At 35.3% G+C, this 18917-nt stretch overlaps 1 protein-coding gene across 7 annotated transcripts in view; it reads right to left on the bottom strand.

The window, feature by feature from the left end:
- The window catches only part of TBC1D32 (TBC1 domain family member 32), a 176702-nt gene that overhangs the window by 111742 nt on the left and 46043 nt on the right, over nt 1-18917 (bottom strand). For all 7 annotated transcript variants that reach the window (XM_043439071.1, XM_043439077.1, XM_043439072.1 and 4 more), the window contains 4 exons: nt 17261-17388; nt 13157-13358; nt 9899-9981; nt 497-635 (listed from right to left, as the gene is read on the bottom strand). In XM_043439071.1, coding sequence (XP_043295006.1) covers nt 497-635; nt 9899-9981; nt 13157-13358; nt 17261-17388 — 552 coding nt within the window. The remainder of the gene's footprint in view (nt 1-496; nt 636-9898; nt 9982-13156; nt 13359-17260; nt 17389-18917) is intronic.

The raw sequence follows: 18917 nt of genomic DNA, 5'->3' as shown, positions 1-18917 counted from the left end.
CAACAACAAAAAGTATACCTATGATCCTCTGAAGTCTAGGGATATTTACTGTAATAGCAAAAAAATGAACATACTTCAATGATCTCTGTGAGAAAGGCCTAGATTTTAAATTTAAACAGTAGCAATAATAAAAGCCCTCTACAAATATATTTATTTCTTTCAAAATGTGAACCCTAAATTCTCATTGACACATTTAGACCCAAAAATGAAATTCCATTGAGTTTTAATATAGCCAGATGTCTGATATATTTATAAAACATCTGGATGAGAGAGTTTTTCAATTTCATTCAGTTGTTTCATCCTGTAAAACAGTCATAGATACCAATATCAACTCTAATGCTTTCTTGAAAAAAATATCAAGTTAAATATTACAAAGCTATATGAGTTTTTAATTGAAGTTTAATAATCTCTTCACGCACAGAAATCAGAATGATGTTCTTAATGGCTTTTACAGAAACAAAAGTTCCTTTTGCCTGTGGCAGATGATAATTCGCACCTGTAATTTTTTTGCATATTGGTTGAACATAAATGTCACACATTCGTTGATGGCACCTGTTCTTTGAAGAAGCAGTAGTCCTTTGGGAGTGGCAGCAAAATTTAGTAAATCATCTAACAAATTCTCTTCCCAAGCCATACTGAAAGAGATAAAAAGAAAGGTACAAATGTCTTTACTATTCTCAAAACTGGAAGAAAAAAAAAACCCTCAGTTTAATACTACCAACAATTAAACTTATAGAGAATACACTGGCTGCAAAGTATTTAACTGTTTAAAAATAAGATAAGCAGCATGGCTTCCTTAACAGTGAGCTGCTATTCTTTTTTCTACTATCTAATAATTTTCCTTCACTAAATGAATCAAATATTAACTGCACATATCAGCATTTTCATTACACCAAAATTCTCTCAACCAGGTCTTAATCTCATTCCACACTGCCTATTAAAATTCTGCTGTGCCTAAATTCCCCAAGCCCTAGCTCTCCACTATTTCTATACATTCTGTTCATTAAGGAGTATTTGTCTTTTGACTTTCTAAAGCATGCCAGGCGTTTTATTTTCACTGGTTATTAGTTTTACTTTTGGAGAATGACATTTTTTTCCTCAGAATACTTCTAAAAAGCCAGTAGCATTCTCCAGAGAAAAACAAAAAAGAAAAGGAAAATAACTCAAAACATTCAGAAGTCATACAGTAAACAGGAAAGTCACAGCTAGAAATCTGGAAACACTGGAGGGGATATGAGAACTTCATCTGAAGTATCAAAGTAAGAGAAAATCTTCTACCCATCCTATTCCTACTTGCTTGGAAAAACAAAAAAGCTGGATATTAAAATAGGTCAAAATCAAATGTTTATATGTACAATGAAACAGAGCGTGGAAATGTGTGCCCTTTTGTTGCCCAAGTAAGTTTCAGAAGTATGTTTTGAAACTGGTAAGAGATTTGAAATCCACAACTTTTCTGATTAAAAAAGAAACAATCAGTACATGTTGACAGATATCCATCAGTGGTGATCACAAAGCAATGGTCAAAGATATAACCATGTTCAAACACAAAATAAATATCTCTTAGATAAAGAAGGACAAAGAAGTAGGACTAGTTTTGAGGTAAATACAGGCAATGGAAACTAAATTTGGCTCAAACAGGATATAAAAGACTCAGGGTTACATATGAGATGTATGACCAATGGAAGGCTCACTGCTTAAGATTCATGATGGAGCAATACTACTAAAAATTGCATATGTTAAGCCAAAATTAAAATATAAAATTTATATAAACAAAATACTTAAATATAACTGACAAAAATTGGGACTTTTGACAAGCCATAATCCTAGGGAGACAGGAGGATACAGAAAAAGCCTCATTTCTAGAAATGTACAGATAATCAATTCACCTTCTAACTTTTAACGGTATATGCAATACCCTCATCATCACTGACAGGAGTCTCAAGATGCCAATGCAATTTTTATTTAAAACATGGGGGAAAAGGAAAAAACCATAAAACTGCTGGACAGAGAAGAATGAATATAGAAAAGAAACTAGGAAATATGGGGGAGGGAAGAAAGTAGTGAAGGAAAAAAAAACTCATTTTAAAATGAACTTGTAATCAAACTTCAAAGGACATCTAAAGCCAAGTGCCAGCAGAATCAACATTCATTAAATTAATCCATTCCAGCTGAAATAATTCAAAAGTAATGACTATGATTCTCAAAATTTTTTACTCTTCTATTAGAACTGAAACAAAAAAGCAGAAATGAAATAAAAATAGGTGGATATTAAAAAAAAAACTATAAAAAGTCTTGTGAGTATTTTTTAAAAACCATTAAAAAGCAAATGGAAAAAATCTCAGCCACAAAGAATTACTGAACTGAAAGGTAGCTAGATAAGAAATGTTTGAGGAAACAGATAAGACAGAACATACTAAATGCTTTCAAATACATCTAATGATAAGTCCAAGAGAACAGAAGAAATATTTGAAAAATACTAAGAATTTTCTAGATAAAAAAAAAGGTATCAGTCTAGTTTATTGATCAAAAAAACATTCAAAAGTACTAAGCAGGAGTTAACTATATCCCAATATAAAATTTAAAAAAAAATGTTTTAAAGTACCAAGCAGGACAAACTTACATCACACAGAAGTAGCAAACATCCAAAGAAAAATTCAAAGCGATGAGAGAAAAGATATGACCTATAAAAGTGGTTATACTAACAGATATTAGCTGCTACTTACTCCAGAAGACAATGGAGTAAAACCTCAAATAGCACTAAGAAAGGATGGTAGATCAAAGTTTTACACCCAGATAAACTACCATTTAGAGGAGAGACAACATGAGATCTCAAAAGCTCTGAACAGGAGGTGGGGTGGTTTGTGTGGGCTGGAAGGACAATAGCTATTTTCAGACACAGAACTATCAGTTTGCCTCCCTCAAAGCCTTAAGAACAATTAAACAGTTTACTTCCATCACCTTAAGACCTATAGTTAGAAACTTAAAAACATCTTTCAGTAGGGGAAAAAAAGGAGCCTATCAGGAAGAATGGCCTACAAGCCTCAACAAATGGTGTAAAATAATAAATACCAATTTAAATTCTGTGTGAAGACACAAACCAGGTGATTAAAAATATTAAACCAAAATTCTAAATAACTATAACAAGACAGAACTATAGAGTATTTAGACAAGCCGTAACTGGTCAAGGTATGTTAAACTCCATACTGCTGTTCTTTTCTTTTTTTCATATTGCTTTTCAAAACATGATATAAATACCCAATTACTTTATACTTTCTTAGAAAAATATATGGTTAAATGCATATTGAGAATTTAGGAACAACCACTTCAAGAAACATAACTGTGATATATAAAGTCAAAAGCAAGGGGAAGATAGGATAAAATGTATTGATCTAAGATAAGGAAGTAAAGGAGAAAGGTAAAGATAACAGAATAGAAATAGAAAATACAAAAAGAAAAATAAGACACAAATATCAGCATTGCAAAAATGTAAAAAACTTAAAAACTCATCTAATAAAAAATAGGAATTGTCAGATTGGATAAAAAATTCAAAATTTACTACTCTGAATGGCAGAAAATAAAGAGATGAAAAAAAAAAAACAAAAAAACTTTAATAGGCTGACCCAATCTCCATCTAAGTTCCTTTTTCATCAACTCCCATACAGCAAGAAATGGCCATAGGGCACATCCAGCAAGATGTTCACAAAAATGTTAATGAGAAGAGATTTCTTTCCTACATAAAAGATAAAGAATGAAAAGAAGCCATTTGTCTCTACAACCTTTTTCCTCTTTGAAGGCTGTGAGCTCTAGAGGTTAGCCATTGTGCAACCTTGAGTGCAAAAAGAAAACATTAGTGATGTTTTCTCCTAAGAAAAGGAGGCTGGATCTCAAACTGCATCAATAAGTCAATGCCTGATAATATTTCATGAGACTTTTTGCTTTATGAAAAAAAGAAAGCCTTACTGAGCTATCTGCAAATAGATATATTCTTAACTAATGTACTCTGCAAATAGTAACTAAAGCAAAGTATATTTACAATACTAATATCATTTAATATAAAACTTAATGGAAAGAAGTAATGAGATACTACAGTAAAAGTTCCCAAGAAACAGTGAATTTTTATGTTCCTAATAGCATAAAATGTAAGTATGTAAAACAAAACCCCAGAATTACAGAGAAAAATGGACAAGTCAACTTTCAAAGTGAATGATTATCATAAGCTGACAAAATATTGGTGGTGATATTAAAAATTTGGAATATCTCTATCTACTTCCAATGAAGAACATAAAATAGTATTTTCAAGTAAAGACAGATTTTTAACCGATCCTGTACTAGAACACAAAATCTCAACCCACCCAAAAGTATATATATCATACAATCCATGTTTTCTGAAAAGAACAGAAATGAATTAGAAGTCAACAGTAAAATACAGTAGTTAAAGAAAAATCTATATGTGGAAAGTTAAATGTATTCCAAATATTTCATGGATTTAAAGGGCAAAATCGAGATAACAATATTTTTAAGAGCTTAATAATGAAAGTGCTATATTTCAAAATGTATTAAAGTTAGAATGCCTGATGTAGATTTCTTCTATTGATATCCATTCTCAATTGTCTTTTCACTAGCTCTCCTATCCTACTAAAGTGAGAGAAGGAGAGAAGATAGAGAAGGAAAGAGAACATCAGCAAAATCAAAACCTGGTCTTTGAATAAACTAATGCAAATAAATTGGTCAGGGGAAGCAATGGCTGCAAAAAATACTAAGAATAAAAAATGAGAAGTAACTACAGCTAAAGAATTTTTTAACATCACAAAAGTACTTTGAACAAATTAACACCAATACAGTAAATACTCAGATTAAAAAATATGCTTTTATAGAAAATATAGTTAAAAATTACTCATGCAGAAACAAAAAATCTTGAATGAGCCATTAGCCATTAAAGAAATTGTGTTTTTAAAAAGTCTACTCTGACTCTCCAAAAAAGTAAAACACAGGCAAAAACTTGCAGGTTGTATCACACAATCCTGAGAAAGAGTTAATATGTTTTAGTTTACTGTTTCTATTAACTTAGCATTTAACTCTTCCTTCAAATTGTAATGAAAACACTCAATGTTTCAAAACAGAAGGAAGATCTAAGCTATAGAATTTGCCTCCTGTCTTTGGAGAACCCTTCCCCTAGGACAATAGGTAACAATACCACTGCTTTGTTAGCTTATGCGAACTCCATTTTTTGAATGGTCAGATATTAATAGAGGGTTAGACACTCTCATGGCACTTAAGTTTTAGGTGTTTATTCATAGGCTGTTTTTGCAGACCAAAGATCCCTGTTGCTTCCCTGTCGGAGATTTACCAAAAGCCCTGTGGTAACAGGTCAGGGCAGGGCGGGCATCTTTGGTTTTTCTGTGACTACGTTCTTCTCTACAGTCACCCTAAGGATGGTCCCTAAGTAGTCTGTGAAAGTGAAAAGTGAAAGCGTTACTCCCTCAGCCATGTCCGACACTTCGAGACCCCATGGACTGTAGCCTGCCAGGCTCCTCTGTTCATGGGATTTTCCAGGCAAGAATACCGGAGTGGGTTGCCATTCTCTTCTCCAGGGGATCTTCCCAACCCAGGATCGAACCTATGACTCTGCACTGCAGGCAGATTCTTTACCATCTGAGCCACTAGGTAAGTCCCATATAGTCTGTATTCATTGCAATCACTGATATCAAACTAGCCTTGAGAAATCTTATTTGGGGTTGCATTTCAACGTCCAGATTTAGAGACATCACCTATGATGACTACACAGTAGCTTCTACCTTCTCTGTAGTACTATAAGCACCAATAAATGAAAGGATGGAGAGGAAATCTCCAACATATGCTGTGAGGAAATAAAATCAAACTACCTCACATTAGTCTGTCACTGGCTCAAAAATATAGATTTTAGCAACTTTTCATTTTACCTTCTTCAGTAAGACTGAGTAAATGTTATGGTCTATGTCATTATTTAGAAACTAGTGCTTGATGGTAGGAGAAATGTTATTCATTCTTTTACCCATTCAACCAAGGTATCAAGCACCAGCTACATGACAGAGAAAGGCTAGTCTAGTTAACTGACCAAACTGGTTCTACACTCAAGTGTTACCAAACTACAAAGGAAAAATAATCCCAACACATATCAACGTTTCATATAATACAAGAGATACTCAACTACATGAGGTATTTTGATGACAAAAATGCAAACAGTTTTATTTTATCAAAAGCCATTAAACCTTTGTTTCTAAGAGTAATATCAGATTGAAGGAAACTTCTTTTCCTCCAGCATCAAGTTTACACATGGAGCACATTCCCCAGTTTAACACTGCTTGCTTTCTTCACCTAATCACTCACTCTTACCCTTGAAGAAGGGACTCAGGAGACTTGTAGGAGGACCTAAGAATGCTAGGCTAGGCGATGCCTCGCCCCAAATTCAGCACTTCTTTGCAACCCAGGTACCTGTAGGAAGCACAGTCTGCTCTGTTCTACTATGCAGTTATGGTTGATCTTTGTAAGCTCTGCCTCTGAGGGTGAGGAAAGTCTATGACAGTTGATTGGGACAGAAAGGTTCAGTTCAGTTCAGTTCAGTTCAGTTGCTCAGTCATGTCCGACTCTTTGGGACCCCATGGACTGCAGCACGCTAGGCCTCCCTGTCCATCACCAACTCCCGGAGTTTATTCAAACGCATGTCCACTGAGTCAGTGATGCCATCCAACCATCTCATCCTCCGCCATCCTCTTCTCCTCCCACCTTCAATCTTTCCCAGCATCAGGGTCTTTTCCAATGAGTCCGTTCTTCACATAGGTGGCCAAAGTTTAAGAGTTTCAGCTTCAGTATAAGTCCTTTCAATGAATATTCAGGATTGATTTCCTTCAGGATTGACTAGTTAGATCTCCTTGCAGTCCAATGGACTCTCCAAGAGTCTTCTCCAACACCACAGTTCAAAAGCATCAATTCTTTGGCACTCAGCTTCCTTTATAGTCAAACTCTTACATCCATACATGACTACTGGAAAAAACACAGGTTTGACTAGATGGACCTTTGCTGGCAAAGTAATGTCTCTGCTTTTTAAGATGCTGTCTAGGTTGGTCATAGCTTTTCTTCCATGGAGCAAGCATCTTTTAATTTCATGGTTGCAGTTACCATCTGCACTGATTTTGGAGCCCAAGAAAATAAAGTCTGTCACTGTTTCCATTGTTTCTTCATCTATTTGCCATGAAGTGATGGGACTGGATGTCATGATCTTCATTTTTTGAATGCTGAGTTTTAAGTCAGTTTTTTCACTCTCCTCTTTCACTTTCATCAAGAGGCTCTTCAGTTCCTCTTGACTTTCTGCCAAAAGGGTGGTGTCATCTGCATATCTGAGGTTATTGATATTTCTCCCAGCAATCTTCATTCCAGCTTGTGCTTCATCCAGCTTGGAAGTTCACATGATATACTCTGCACATAAGGTAAATAAGCGGGGTGACAATATGTAGCCTTGACGTACTCCTTTCCCAATTTGGAAACAATTTGTTGTTCCATGTCCAGTTCTAACTTTTGCTTCTTGACCTGCATACAGTTTTCTTAGGAGGCATGTAAGGTGGTCTAGTATTCCCAGCTCTTGAAGTTTTCAGTTTGCTGTGATCCACACAGTCAAAGTCTTTGGAATAGTCAATAAAGCAGAAGTAGATGTTTCTCTGGAACTCTCTTGCTTTTTTTCAATGTTCCAACAGATGTTGGCAATTTGATCTCTGCTTCCTCTGCCTTTTCTAAATCCACCTTGAACATCTGGAAGTTCTCGGTTCATGTACTGCTGTAGACTGGCTTGGAGAATTTTGAGCATTACTTTGCTGTTGTGTGAGATAAGTGCAATTGTGCAGTATTTTGAACATTCTTTGGCACTGCCCTTCTTTGGGATTGGAATGAAAACTGACCTTTTCCAGTCCTGTGGCCACTGCTGAGTTTTCCAATTTGCTGGCATACTGAGTGCAGCACTTTAACAGCATCATCTTTTAGGACTTGAAATAGCTCAAATGGAATTCCATTACCTCACTAGCTTTGTTTGGAGTGATGCTTCCTAAGACCCATTGGATTTCGCATTCCAGTATGTCTGGCTCTAAGTGAGTGATCACACCACTGCAGTTATCTAGGTCAGGAAGACCTTTTCTGTATAGTTCTTCTGTGTATTCTTGCCACCTTTTCTTAATATCTTCTGCTAAATGCATGGATTATGGTGGCTCAGGATGTAAAGAATCTGTCTGCCATGCAGGAGACCTGGTTTGATCCCAGGGTCAGGAAGATCCCCTGGAGTAAGGAATGGCTACCCACTCCAGTATCCTTGCCTTGAAAATTCTACGCACAGAAAAGCATGGTGAGCTACAGTCTATGGACCACAAAGAGTCAGACATGACTGAGGGACTCACAACACTTTCATGATCCCTCTCACTTACAGCCCACTAACCACACTATGTCTTCCACCGGAAATAATGTTCTACCCTTCTAGACAATTAATATTCATATATTCATTTTAACTTACTTTAATTGTAACTTCTTCTGGAAAGATTTCCCCAAGTTAGCCTGTATGAACCCTCTATGATTTGTATCATAAATTTAGCATACTATATTGCCATATTGTATTTACTTATTTGTATTTTATACTATATAATAAGTTCTCTAAGGTATGTAGGCATCCACAGAACTTGGCAAAGCACTCAGTCCAATAAATACCTAAACACATGAGTAGAAAATGAATGCATGAATGAAGACAATAAATCATAAATCAAAGAAAACAGACATAAAAATTAATTGTAGCAACATTTTTACTCACCCCTTCATGCAAAGAAAAAATAGTAGCTGATTTAAGTTTCACAACTATATCAGAAAAAAAATTATAGCTGACATTTAGAAAATTAACTATTTGTTAAGCATTACACCATTAAGGAAATGCAAAAGATTTTGTTTGTTTGACTGGTTTTTTTTTTAGTTAAACAATGCCTATCTAAAGATAAATGTTTATGTTTTTTTTTCAATTTCTTTAGACTACCACTTAAAACTCTAATTATTTTTTCAGATTATGCCAATACTCAATTAAAAAGAGACTCCATGAATACATGACCCTAAGAAAAAAAAAGAAAATATGTATATATAGTTCCCATTAATCTGACTCCATATCCGATTGATAACTATGGAAAAAAATATGAAAACATCTAAATTAAAAAATTAGTATAGAACTTCCCTGGTGGTCCAGTGGTTGAGAATCCGCCTGCCAATGCAAGGGTTCCATCCCTGCTCTGGCAAGATCCCACATGCAACAGGGCAACTAAGGCCATGGGACACAATTACTGAGCCCCTGGGCCCTAAAGCCAGTGCTCCACAACAAGAGAAGTCACCAGAAAGGGAAGCCTGCGCACTGCAACTAGAGAGTAGCTCCTGATCACAGCAACTAGTCTTTGTACAGGGCAACAAAGACCCAGCACAGCCAAAAATAAATAAATAAACTTTTTTTAAAAATTAGTATAAATAATGATTTAAAGAATTCTCCAATGCCAAAATCTAATTAAACGGTACTCCCACACATTTTGAAGTTATAGTTTAAATGTAACAGACTTCATTGGCCATTTGAAAAGTTCTACTGAATTTCTAATTTTAGTATTTGGTAATTTTCCAAGTTTTCTGAAAGCACTCTAACATGTCACATTTCCTATCTCCAAATGTAAATACAGGCTGAAATATAATAAATACTGCTAGTTTTTCCTCTTATAAAAAATACAAGTATATATGATCTCTAAAGTTTCCCCTAGATGAACTTTTCTTTGATTTTTGCCACAGTATCTATACATTTCTCATTTTAAAATTATTTCAGCAAATGTGAAAAAACAGATGAGCGTAAATCAATCATACTTACATGTTCTGGGATTCCTGGCTAACCAAAGAAACAGAATCAGAACCCTCTACTGGAGTAGGAATTCTTTCTGATAGCAGACTTGTCTAAAATATAAGAAATAACACATTTTTCTTACTTATACTATTACTCATAAGCTGTCAAGCTATATCTTTATATTTTTACTGTAATTAAAGATTAAATTACTTGCAAATTTTAAATTATTTGATTCTTAAATATCACGTAAAGTAATTCACAAATAAGGCACATAGATAATGTAGGGGGAAGGTATTGATATACACTATATTTGAATATTGCTCCATTATGATATCCAGTGTCCATAACAAAAACCCAGCTATCTGTAAAAACTGCCCAGAAATAACTTACAAAGAGTAAATCTATATGCTGATAAGTCGTGTCTGCCTCTGTCTGACCCCATAGGCGGCAGCCCACCAGGCTCCCCCATCCCTGGGATTCTCCAGGCAAGAATACTGGAGTGGGTTGCCATTTCCTTCTCCAATGCATGAAAGTGAAAAGTGAAAGTAAAGCCGCGCAGTCATGTCCGACTCTTTGCGATTCCATGGACTGCAGTCCACCAGGCTTCCCTGTCCATGGGATTTTCCAGGCAAGAGTACTGGAGTGGGTTGCTATTGCCTTCTCCAAATCTATATAGAGATAGTCTATTTGAAGTCCCTTTTACCTGAAGAAATGAAAGCAAGGCAAAGGCTAACAGAATTTTACCAAGACAATGCACTGGTCATAGCAAACAATGCTTCCAACCACAGAAGAGAGGACTCTACACATGAACATCACCAGAATCAATACCAAAACTAGACTGATTGATTATAGTCTTTGTAGTCCAAAGACAGAAAAGCTCTATACAGTCAGCAAAAACAAGACCGGGAGCTTATTGTGGCTCAGATCATGAACTCCTTATTGCCAAACCCAGACTTAACTTGAAGTAAAGTACGGAAAACCACTAGACCATTCAAGTATGACCTAAATCAAATCCCTTATGATTATACAGTAGAATTGGCAAATAGACTTAAGGGATTAGATCTGACAGAGTGCCTGAAGAACTATGGAATAAGGTTCATTAACACTGTACAGGAGGCAGTGATCAAAATCATATCCAAGAAAAAGAAGTGCACAAAAAAAAAAAAAAAAAATAAGAAGGCAAACAGTTGTCTGAGGAGGCTGAAAAAAGAAGAGGAGTGAAAGGCAAACGAGAAAAGGAAAGATATATCTATCTGAATACAGAGTTACAAAGAAGAGCAAGGAGAAATAAGAAAGGCTTCCCAAGTGATCAATGCAAAGAAATAGAGGAAAAAATAGAATGGGAAGACTAGAGATCTCTTCAAGAAAATTAGAGATACAAGGGAACATTTCATGCAAAGTTGGGCACAATAAAGGACAGAAATGGTATGGACATGACAGAAGCAGAAGATATTAAGAAGATGTGGCAAGAATGCACAGAGGAACTATGCAAAAAGATCTTCATGACCCACATAACCACAAGGGTATGAGCACTCATCTAGAGCCAGACATCCTGGTGTCCAAAGTCAAGTGGGCCTTAGGAAGCATCACTACGAACAAAGCTACTGGGGGTAAAGGAATTCCAGCTGAGCTATTTCAAATCTTAAAAGATCATGCTCTGAAGTGCTGCACTCAATATGCCAGCAAATTTGGAAAACTCAGCAGTGGCCACAGGACTGGAAAAGGTCAGTTTTCATTGCAATCCCAAAGAAAGGCAATGCCAAAGAATCTTCAAACTACTGCACAGTGCACTCATCTCACACTCTAGCAAGTAATGCTCAAAATTCTCCAAGCCAGCCTGCAACAGTACATGAACCTAGAACTTCCAGGTGTTCAAGCTGGATTAAGAAAAGGCAGAGGAACCAGAGATAAAATTGCCAACATCTGTTGGATCATAAAAAAAGCAAGAGAATTCCAGAAAAACATCTACTTCTGCTTCATTGATTACACTAAAGCCTGTGACTGTGTGGATCACAACAAACTGTGGAAAATTCTTCAAGAGATGGGAATACCCGACCACCTTATCTGCCTCCTGCGAAACCTGTATGCAGGTCAAGAAGCAACAGTTAGAACTGGACATGGAACAATGGACTGTTTCCAAATTCGGACAGGAGTATGTTAAGGCTGTCACTCTGCTTATTTACTTTATATGCAAAATACATCATGAGAAATGCCAGGCTGATGAAGCACAAGCTGGAATCAAAATTGCTAGGAGAAATATCAATAACATCAAATATGCAGATGACACTACTCTAATGGAAGAAACTGAAGAGGAACTAAAGAGTCTCTTGATGAAAGTGAAAGAGGAGAGTGAAAAAAGCTGGCTTAAAACTCAACATTCAAAAAATGAAGATCACGGCATCTGATCCCATCACTTCATGACAAACAGACGGGAAACAATGGAAACAGTGACAGACTTTTACTTTTGGGGGCTCCAAAATGACTGTAGATGGTGACTGCAGCTATGAAATTAAAAGATGCTTATTCCTTGGAAGAAAAGCTATGACAATCCTAGACAGCATATTAAAAAGTAGACACATTACTTTACCAACAAAGGTCCGTCTATTCAAAGCTATGGTTTTTCCAGTAGGCAAGAATGAATGTGAAATTGGACCATAAAGAAAGCAGAGTGCCAAGGAATAGATGCTTTTGAACTGTGGTGTTGGAGAAGACTCTTGAAAGTCCCTTGGACAGCAAGGAGATCAAACCAGTCAATCCGAAAGGAAATCAATCCTGAATATTCACTGGAAGGACAGATGCTGAAGCTGAAGCTCCAATACTTTGGCCACTTGATGCTTCTAATGAGAAGAGATGAATCATTAGAAAAGACAATGATGCTGGGAAAGACTGAAGGCAGGAGAAGGCGATGACAGAGGATGAGATGGTTGGATGACATCACTGACTCAATGGACATGACTTGAACAAACTCCAGGAGATGGTGAAAGACAGGAAAGCTTGGCATGCTACAGTCTATGGGGTCTCAAAGAGTCAGACACAACTGAGCAACCGAACAACAACAATAACCAGAAGACAAGACTGCAGCGCCAGTTAAGTTGTAGAGCTCTATCCTACAGGGACAGGATGTACTGAAGTCATCTTTTGACAAGTTAGAAATCATTATGTCCTTTGGAGTACTGTGATGCTAAAGAAGTTCAGTAAAATATTTTAACTGCAGTATAATATTATAATACTGAACATATCCAAAATAAAGATTTTCAGGGGAGAAAAAAGATTGAAAATACTTACCTTCTTCCAAGCCTTTGCTATAGATTCATGCAAACTATAAGGAATTAACACCTGTAAGCCTTCACATGTACTGTATATTTGACGACACACAGAAGTAAAAGCTCCTTTAACCACAGGAAACATCTCTGATCCAGAAAAAATAGAAATATCTTCATCAAGAAGTTTTTTCGAAAACTGGGCAATTAGATGAGCACCTGTAGGACTAAAAGATGATACCAAAACAATGCATTTCAAGTGACCTAATTTGATTGAACTGCTTTCTCTGCATGGGTATGTCACTAACTTGACTGTTTGGTAGTAAAGCTCACTTATTTCTCCATTTGTTTTACATTTTTTTTAATTCTACTTTTTAACTTTAACATTTAGTATATAAAACATATTCATGATTCCAAAGTCAAATCTAGGTACAATCAAGGAATAATCCCAGATATCTTATATCTATGTCTCTTAATCCAATATTTTTTTCCTTTCCTCTAAACTATTGCTTTTCTTTCCCCTAAAGCTATTACTACTCTTCTATCATTTCCTTTTGAAAATAATACAAATATAATTTTATTTATTCATATTCCCTTCTACTATATAAAAGGTAATATTCTATAAACTTTCTTCTGTTTTGTTTTTTCACTTTACATATCCTGATGACAACTCTATAGCCGTACATAAAAAAAAATTCTCAAAACCTTTTCCGGAGAAGGCAATGGCACCCCACTCCAGTACGCTTGCCTGGAAAATCCCATGGATGGAGGAGCCTGGTAGGCTGCAGCCCATGGGGTCGCCACGAGTTGGACACAACTGAGCGACTTCACTTTCACTTTTCAGTTTCATGCATTGGAGAAGGAAATGGCAACCCACTCCAGTGTTTTTGCCTGGAAAATTCCAGGGACAGGGGAGCCTGGTGGGCTGCCGTCTGTGGGGTCGCACAGAGTTGGACACGACTGAAGCAACTTAGTAGCAGCAGCAGCAGCATCCCCTTCTCAGTACTGCTAAGCACTCCTTTGCATAATTATAATTCAATCTATTAGCCTCTTGTGATTGAACACCTGGGATGTTTCTATTCTTTCCCTAATAAAGTTAGAAACTCTAAACCACTGCACAATGAGGATTCAGAAGAAATTCTAACATTTTATGTCTTTTCTGTTTAACTTCAATGTAAGGGAGATGCCTAAAAAAAAGAAACCTAGAAATCATAATGATAATAATGGGAGAAAATTAACTACATACAATTAAATGATGTCTATATAAAAGAAAAAAATAGGGAAGTGATGAACAATAAAAAGAACCTTAGAACTCATGGCAAAGAGTTAGTCTTCCTAATTTTAAAAGAATTCATATGGATAAGAAAAGGCTTCCAGGTTAAAAAATATGTCAGACTGAACACATTACATTCACATCTACTCCCTTCTGAAATATTAAAATGCAACAGTAAACAAAATTTTCAGAAGGCTCTTGTAGCCATCAAGGACAAGGAGGAAAAAAACAGGTATGATAAGTAACAAAGTTTAGGAATGTAGGAAAAAATGAGTAATTTAGGATCCAGAAAAATTGAATAGTCAAAATTAAAACAATTAGAAACAAGAATTATGCTTCTCTTCTATTAATACTGAATCACAGTTATAGAAATCCAAGCCTCAATGTTTCCATCTATATAATAGAGATAAACATAGAGGCCTCTTCCTTAGTCACTGTGAGGATTAAATGGTTACCAACCCCCCCAACCTCATGCAGAGACTTTGATCCTGTGTGACTATTATCAGCAAGACAATATGTTCCCAGATATAAACATATTAAAACACATGATGGAAAAAAATAATAACAGATGGCAGGAAAAATTTGGAACACACAAAAAAAGGAAGAACAAAGGCAAAATAGAAAACAGTAACAAATATGGTAAACATTAATCCAATCATATCATACATCACTCTAAATGACAAGGATCAATTAAAAGAAAGACTATCAGAGTAGATTAAAAAAACAAGATCCAGTTATGTGGTATCTATAGAAGCCTATTAAATATAATGATAAAGACAGATTAAAAGTAAAAGGATAAAGACATCATGCTGATGATCAAGAGAAATCTCAATTAGCTATATTAATTTCAGACATCACAGCAAGGAAAATTACCCAAACGGCATATTACATAATAAAGGGGGTCAATTTTGCAAAAAGATGTAACAATCCTTAATGTGTACCTGACAGTGTCAAAATACATTAAGGAAAAATTAACAGAATTGCAAGGAGAAAAAGATGAATTCACTGATCCAGTCTGAAATTTCAGCACTTTTCTGTCAGTCATTGACAGATCCAGCATGAACACATAGCTGAACTGAACACCACAAACTACCAACAGCATATAATTGGTACCTACAGAATACTTCCAGTAGCAGGATATACATTTTCCTTAAGCTCATACAGAACATTCACTAAGAGAGATCACATTCTGGGCCATAAAACACATTTTAACAAACTAAAAATATCAATCATACAAAATATGCTCTCAGAACTATAGCTCATAGGTCAAAGAAGTCTCCAGATAAGTCTAAAAATATCTTGAACTAATGAAAATGAAAACACAACTCATTTGTTGGATGTAGCAAAAGCAGTGCTTAGAAGGGGAAGTTTACAGAACTGAATGCATATAGTAGAAAGATGCTCTAAAATTCAATAATCTAAACTTTCACCATAGAAAATGAAATTAAATCCAAAACAAAGCAGAATATAAAAATTAGAACAGAAATCAATGAAATTAAAACAGGAAATGAGTTGGGGGTGGAAAGCTAGTCTTTTCAAAGATCAGTAAAAGTGAAAAGACTAACGAGGTTAGGAGAGGAAAAAAGACATAAATTAATAATATGAGAGGCTATCTCTACTAATCCCATTGATTTTAAATAGGTAATAAAGGAATACTGTAAAAAAACAAATATATCAATAAAGGGATACTGTAAAAAAACAAATATATCAATAAAAAGTCTATGCCCACAAATTAGAAAACTTAGATAAGTGGACCAGTTCCTCGAAAGACACAACCTGCCAAAACACAAACAAATCTGAATATGCCTACCTATTAAAGAAATAGAATAAATAATAAACTTCCTAAATAGAAAACACTTTGCCCAAATAGGTACACTGGTGAATTCTATCAAACATTTAACAAATTATGCCAAATCTCTTCCAAAAGCTAGAAGTAGAATATTTCCTAAATTATGAGACCAGTGTTACAGTAAGGCTAGACAAGAATCCCGAAAACCAGACTAATCTCTCTCATAAATGCAGACAAAAATCCTTAAATATTAGTAAATCATATCTAACAATATATAAAAAGAAATATTCTAGGTATGCAAGGTGGTTCAATATTCAAAAAAAATCAATTAATGTAATCTACCATACCAATAGAATAAAAGGACACTCATTGTGGTGTTATTTGTGGAGGCAAAATCATGGACACAACCTAATATCCAATAATGTAGAGAAATTTGAATAAATTATGGTAAAGTCATACAAAAATGTATTATAGAGCTTTTAAAAATGTTTCATTCTATATTCACCTAGGAAGAGGTTATGGTTCCATACAAAACCCCCCAAAAAAGTAACGTATATACCATTTTTGAAAAGAAAGCATCCTATGACTGAACATATATATTTGATGCATCATTCCAGGTGCAGAGAAAGTCTAGCAGCATGACCATAATGTTACCACTGGCTGACCCAGGTGATAGAACTGAATAAGGGTTAGAGAAGGAAGATGGGGAAGTAGTTAGCTTTCCTTTGTATGGTTTAACTTAAAATCAGTCATTTGTGGCTTTAGAAGTTCCAAGAATACAGTCCAAGGGAGCAAAAACAATCCTATGCAGCGTGAACCATTCTAGTTTTCTTTTGAAGTTACAGATATCAAGACCTACTCTGCCTGTAGAATTCATAATCCTGGCTATTCCTTCAAATTTCTGATGATCTAATATGTTACTAGTTGATCAAGAAACCTAACTAGATAACTATCTAGAATAATTATCGCAATTTTCATTAATATATGACAAGATTTTTGGAAACTTTAAATCAGTTTTGAGAAAACATACTAAAAAATTCCAAAAATTATTCAAAACAGAAACATACCTTTTTTCTTCAGAAGAGTTCATATTTTCTCCATAAAGTAGTAGGGTAAGTCCTTCTTCCACAGATGCAATTCTTGCCAAAATATGAGCTATATGAATTAAAGCTGTTTCAGAGCAATTTGGAGCAGCCTGTATGTTAAAGATATCATATAATTTTATGACATGCTAACATATCACAGACTAACATTCAAGGATGGTACTGTAATCTAATAAAGTTATATTATCACAACAAAAGAGAAAGTTAATGATTGTTAGGCTGTGAAATATGTCTGAATTAAATGCATCATTAGATTATATTCTCATACTAGCACAGTTGATAAGGCAAAAACATACATACTTTTTACCCAAAGCTATTACTGTTTATTAAGACAGCTGAAACAATTGCTGCTATTACAGTTTTACATGCATATAATTCTAGATGACAAATGCAGTAGCTCTTTTTCTTTGCCCTTTACTTCTCACTCACTGGGCTATATCTGATCTAATTTCATTGTACATGCTATATAACATACTACCATCTTTTCTAAGGGACATCATCTTTTCCTGTAACTGATTGGGTCATGAGTTAGTTGTAGGTGTGACCAAGGACTATCAATTCATGAGTTGGCCAATAGCTAATGATGTCAACTAATGAGAAAACGTAAGTGGAACTGATCATATTTCCCCATTTTTTATTGTTAAAAACAGTAAAACTAGTTTTACCAGTATATAGCAAATTAGTACAAAGGAAATACTAAAAGCTAGAGAGTCGTGTCAGTGCTAGAGCCTATCTAGAAGTCTAATTCTACTAAAGTTTCTATTCTTTCTGGGACCTACTTATGCACCTGTACCTACATGGATGCAATGCACCTACTCTCTACGATAATTTTGAATATATCTATACAGTGACTGCAGTCATGAAATTAAAAGATGCTTGCTCCTTCAAAGGAAAACTATGACAAATCTAGACAGTGTATTAATAAGCAGAGATGTCACTTTGCCAACAAAGGTCCGTATAGTCAAAGCTATGATTTTCCAGTAGTCATGTACGGATGAGAGAGTTGGATCACAGGCTGAATGCCACAGAATTGATGCTTTTGAACTGTAATTCTAGAGAAGACTCTTGAGACTCCCTTGGACAGCAAAGGAGATCAAACCAGTCAATCCTAAAGGAAATCAACCCTGAATATTCATTTGAAGGACTGATCTGAAGCTGAAGCTCCAATATGTTGGCCACCTGATAGTAAAGAGCCTACTCACTGGAAAAGACACTGATGCTGGGAAAAAACTGAAGGCAAAAGGAGAAAGGGGTGACAGAGGATGAGATGGCTGGATGGCATCACTGACTCAGTGGACATGAATTTGAGCAAACTCTGGGAGAGTGGAGGACAGAGGAGCCTGGCATGCTGTAGCCATGGGGTTGCAAAGAGTCGGACATGACTTAGTGACTGAACAAAAAACACATTGCAACCAATACATTCTAAAAAATTCAGTAGGTTAGTTCAACTAATGCGGGGTCTAGATGATCTAGATGTTCTAGTTCATGATGATCTAAGGTTTAATTTGTTACTTTCACACTAAATATCTTTCTTAAAAGAACTTCTCTACTTTCCTTCATTCATAAACTTTCTTTTTCCTCATTTTCAATATTTTATTTGTTTAATATTCTGTCTTTCCTA

The sequence above is a fragment of the Cervus canadensis genome, chromosome 20 (genome assembly GCF_019320065.1).
Source record: "Cervus canadensis isolate Bull #8, Minnesota chromosome 20, ASM1932006v1, whole genome shotgun sequence".
NCBI classification, from domain to species: Eukaryota; Metazoa; Chordata; class Mammalia; order Artiodactyla; family Cervidae; genus Cervus; species Cervus canadensis.
Note: the sequence above shows the minus strand (reverse complement) of the source record. Positions and strands in the feature narration are given on the sequence as shown.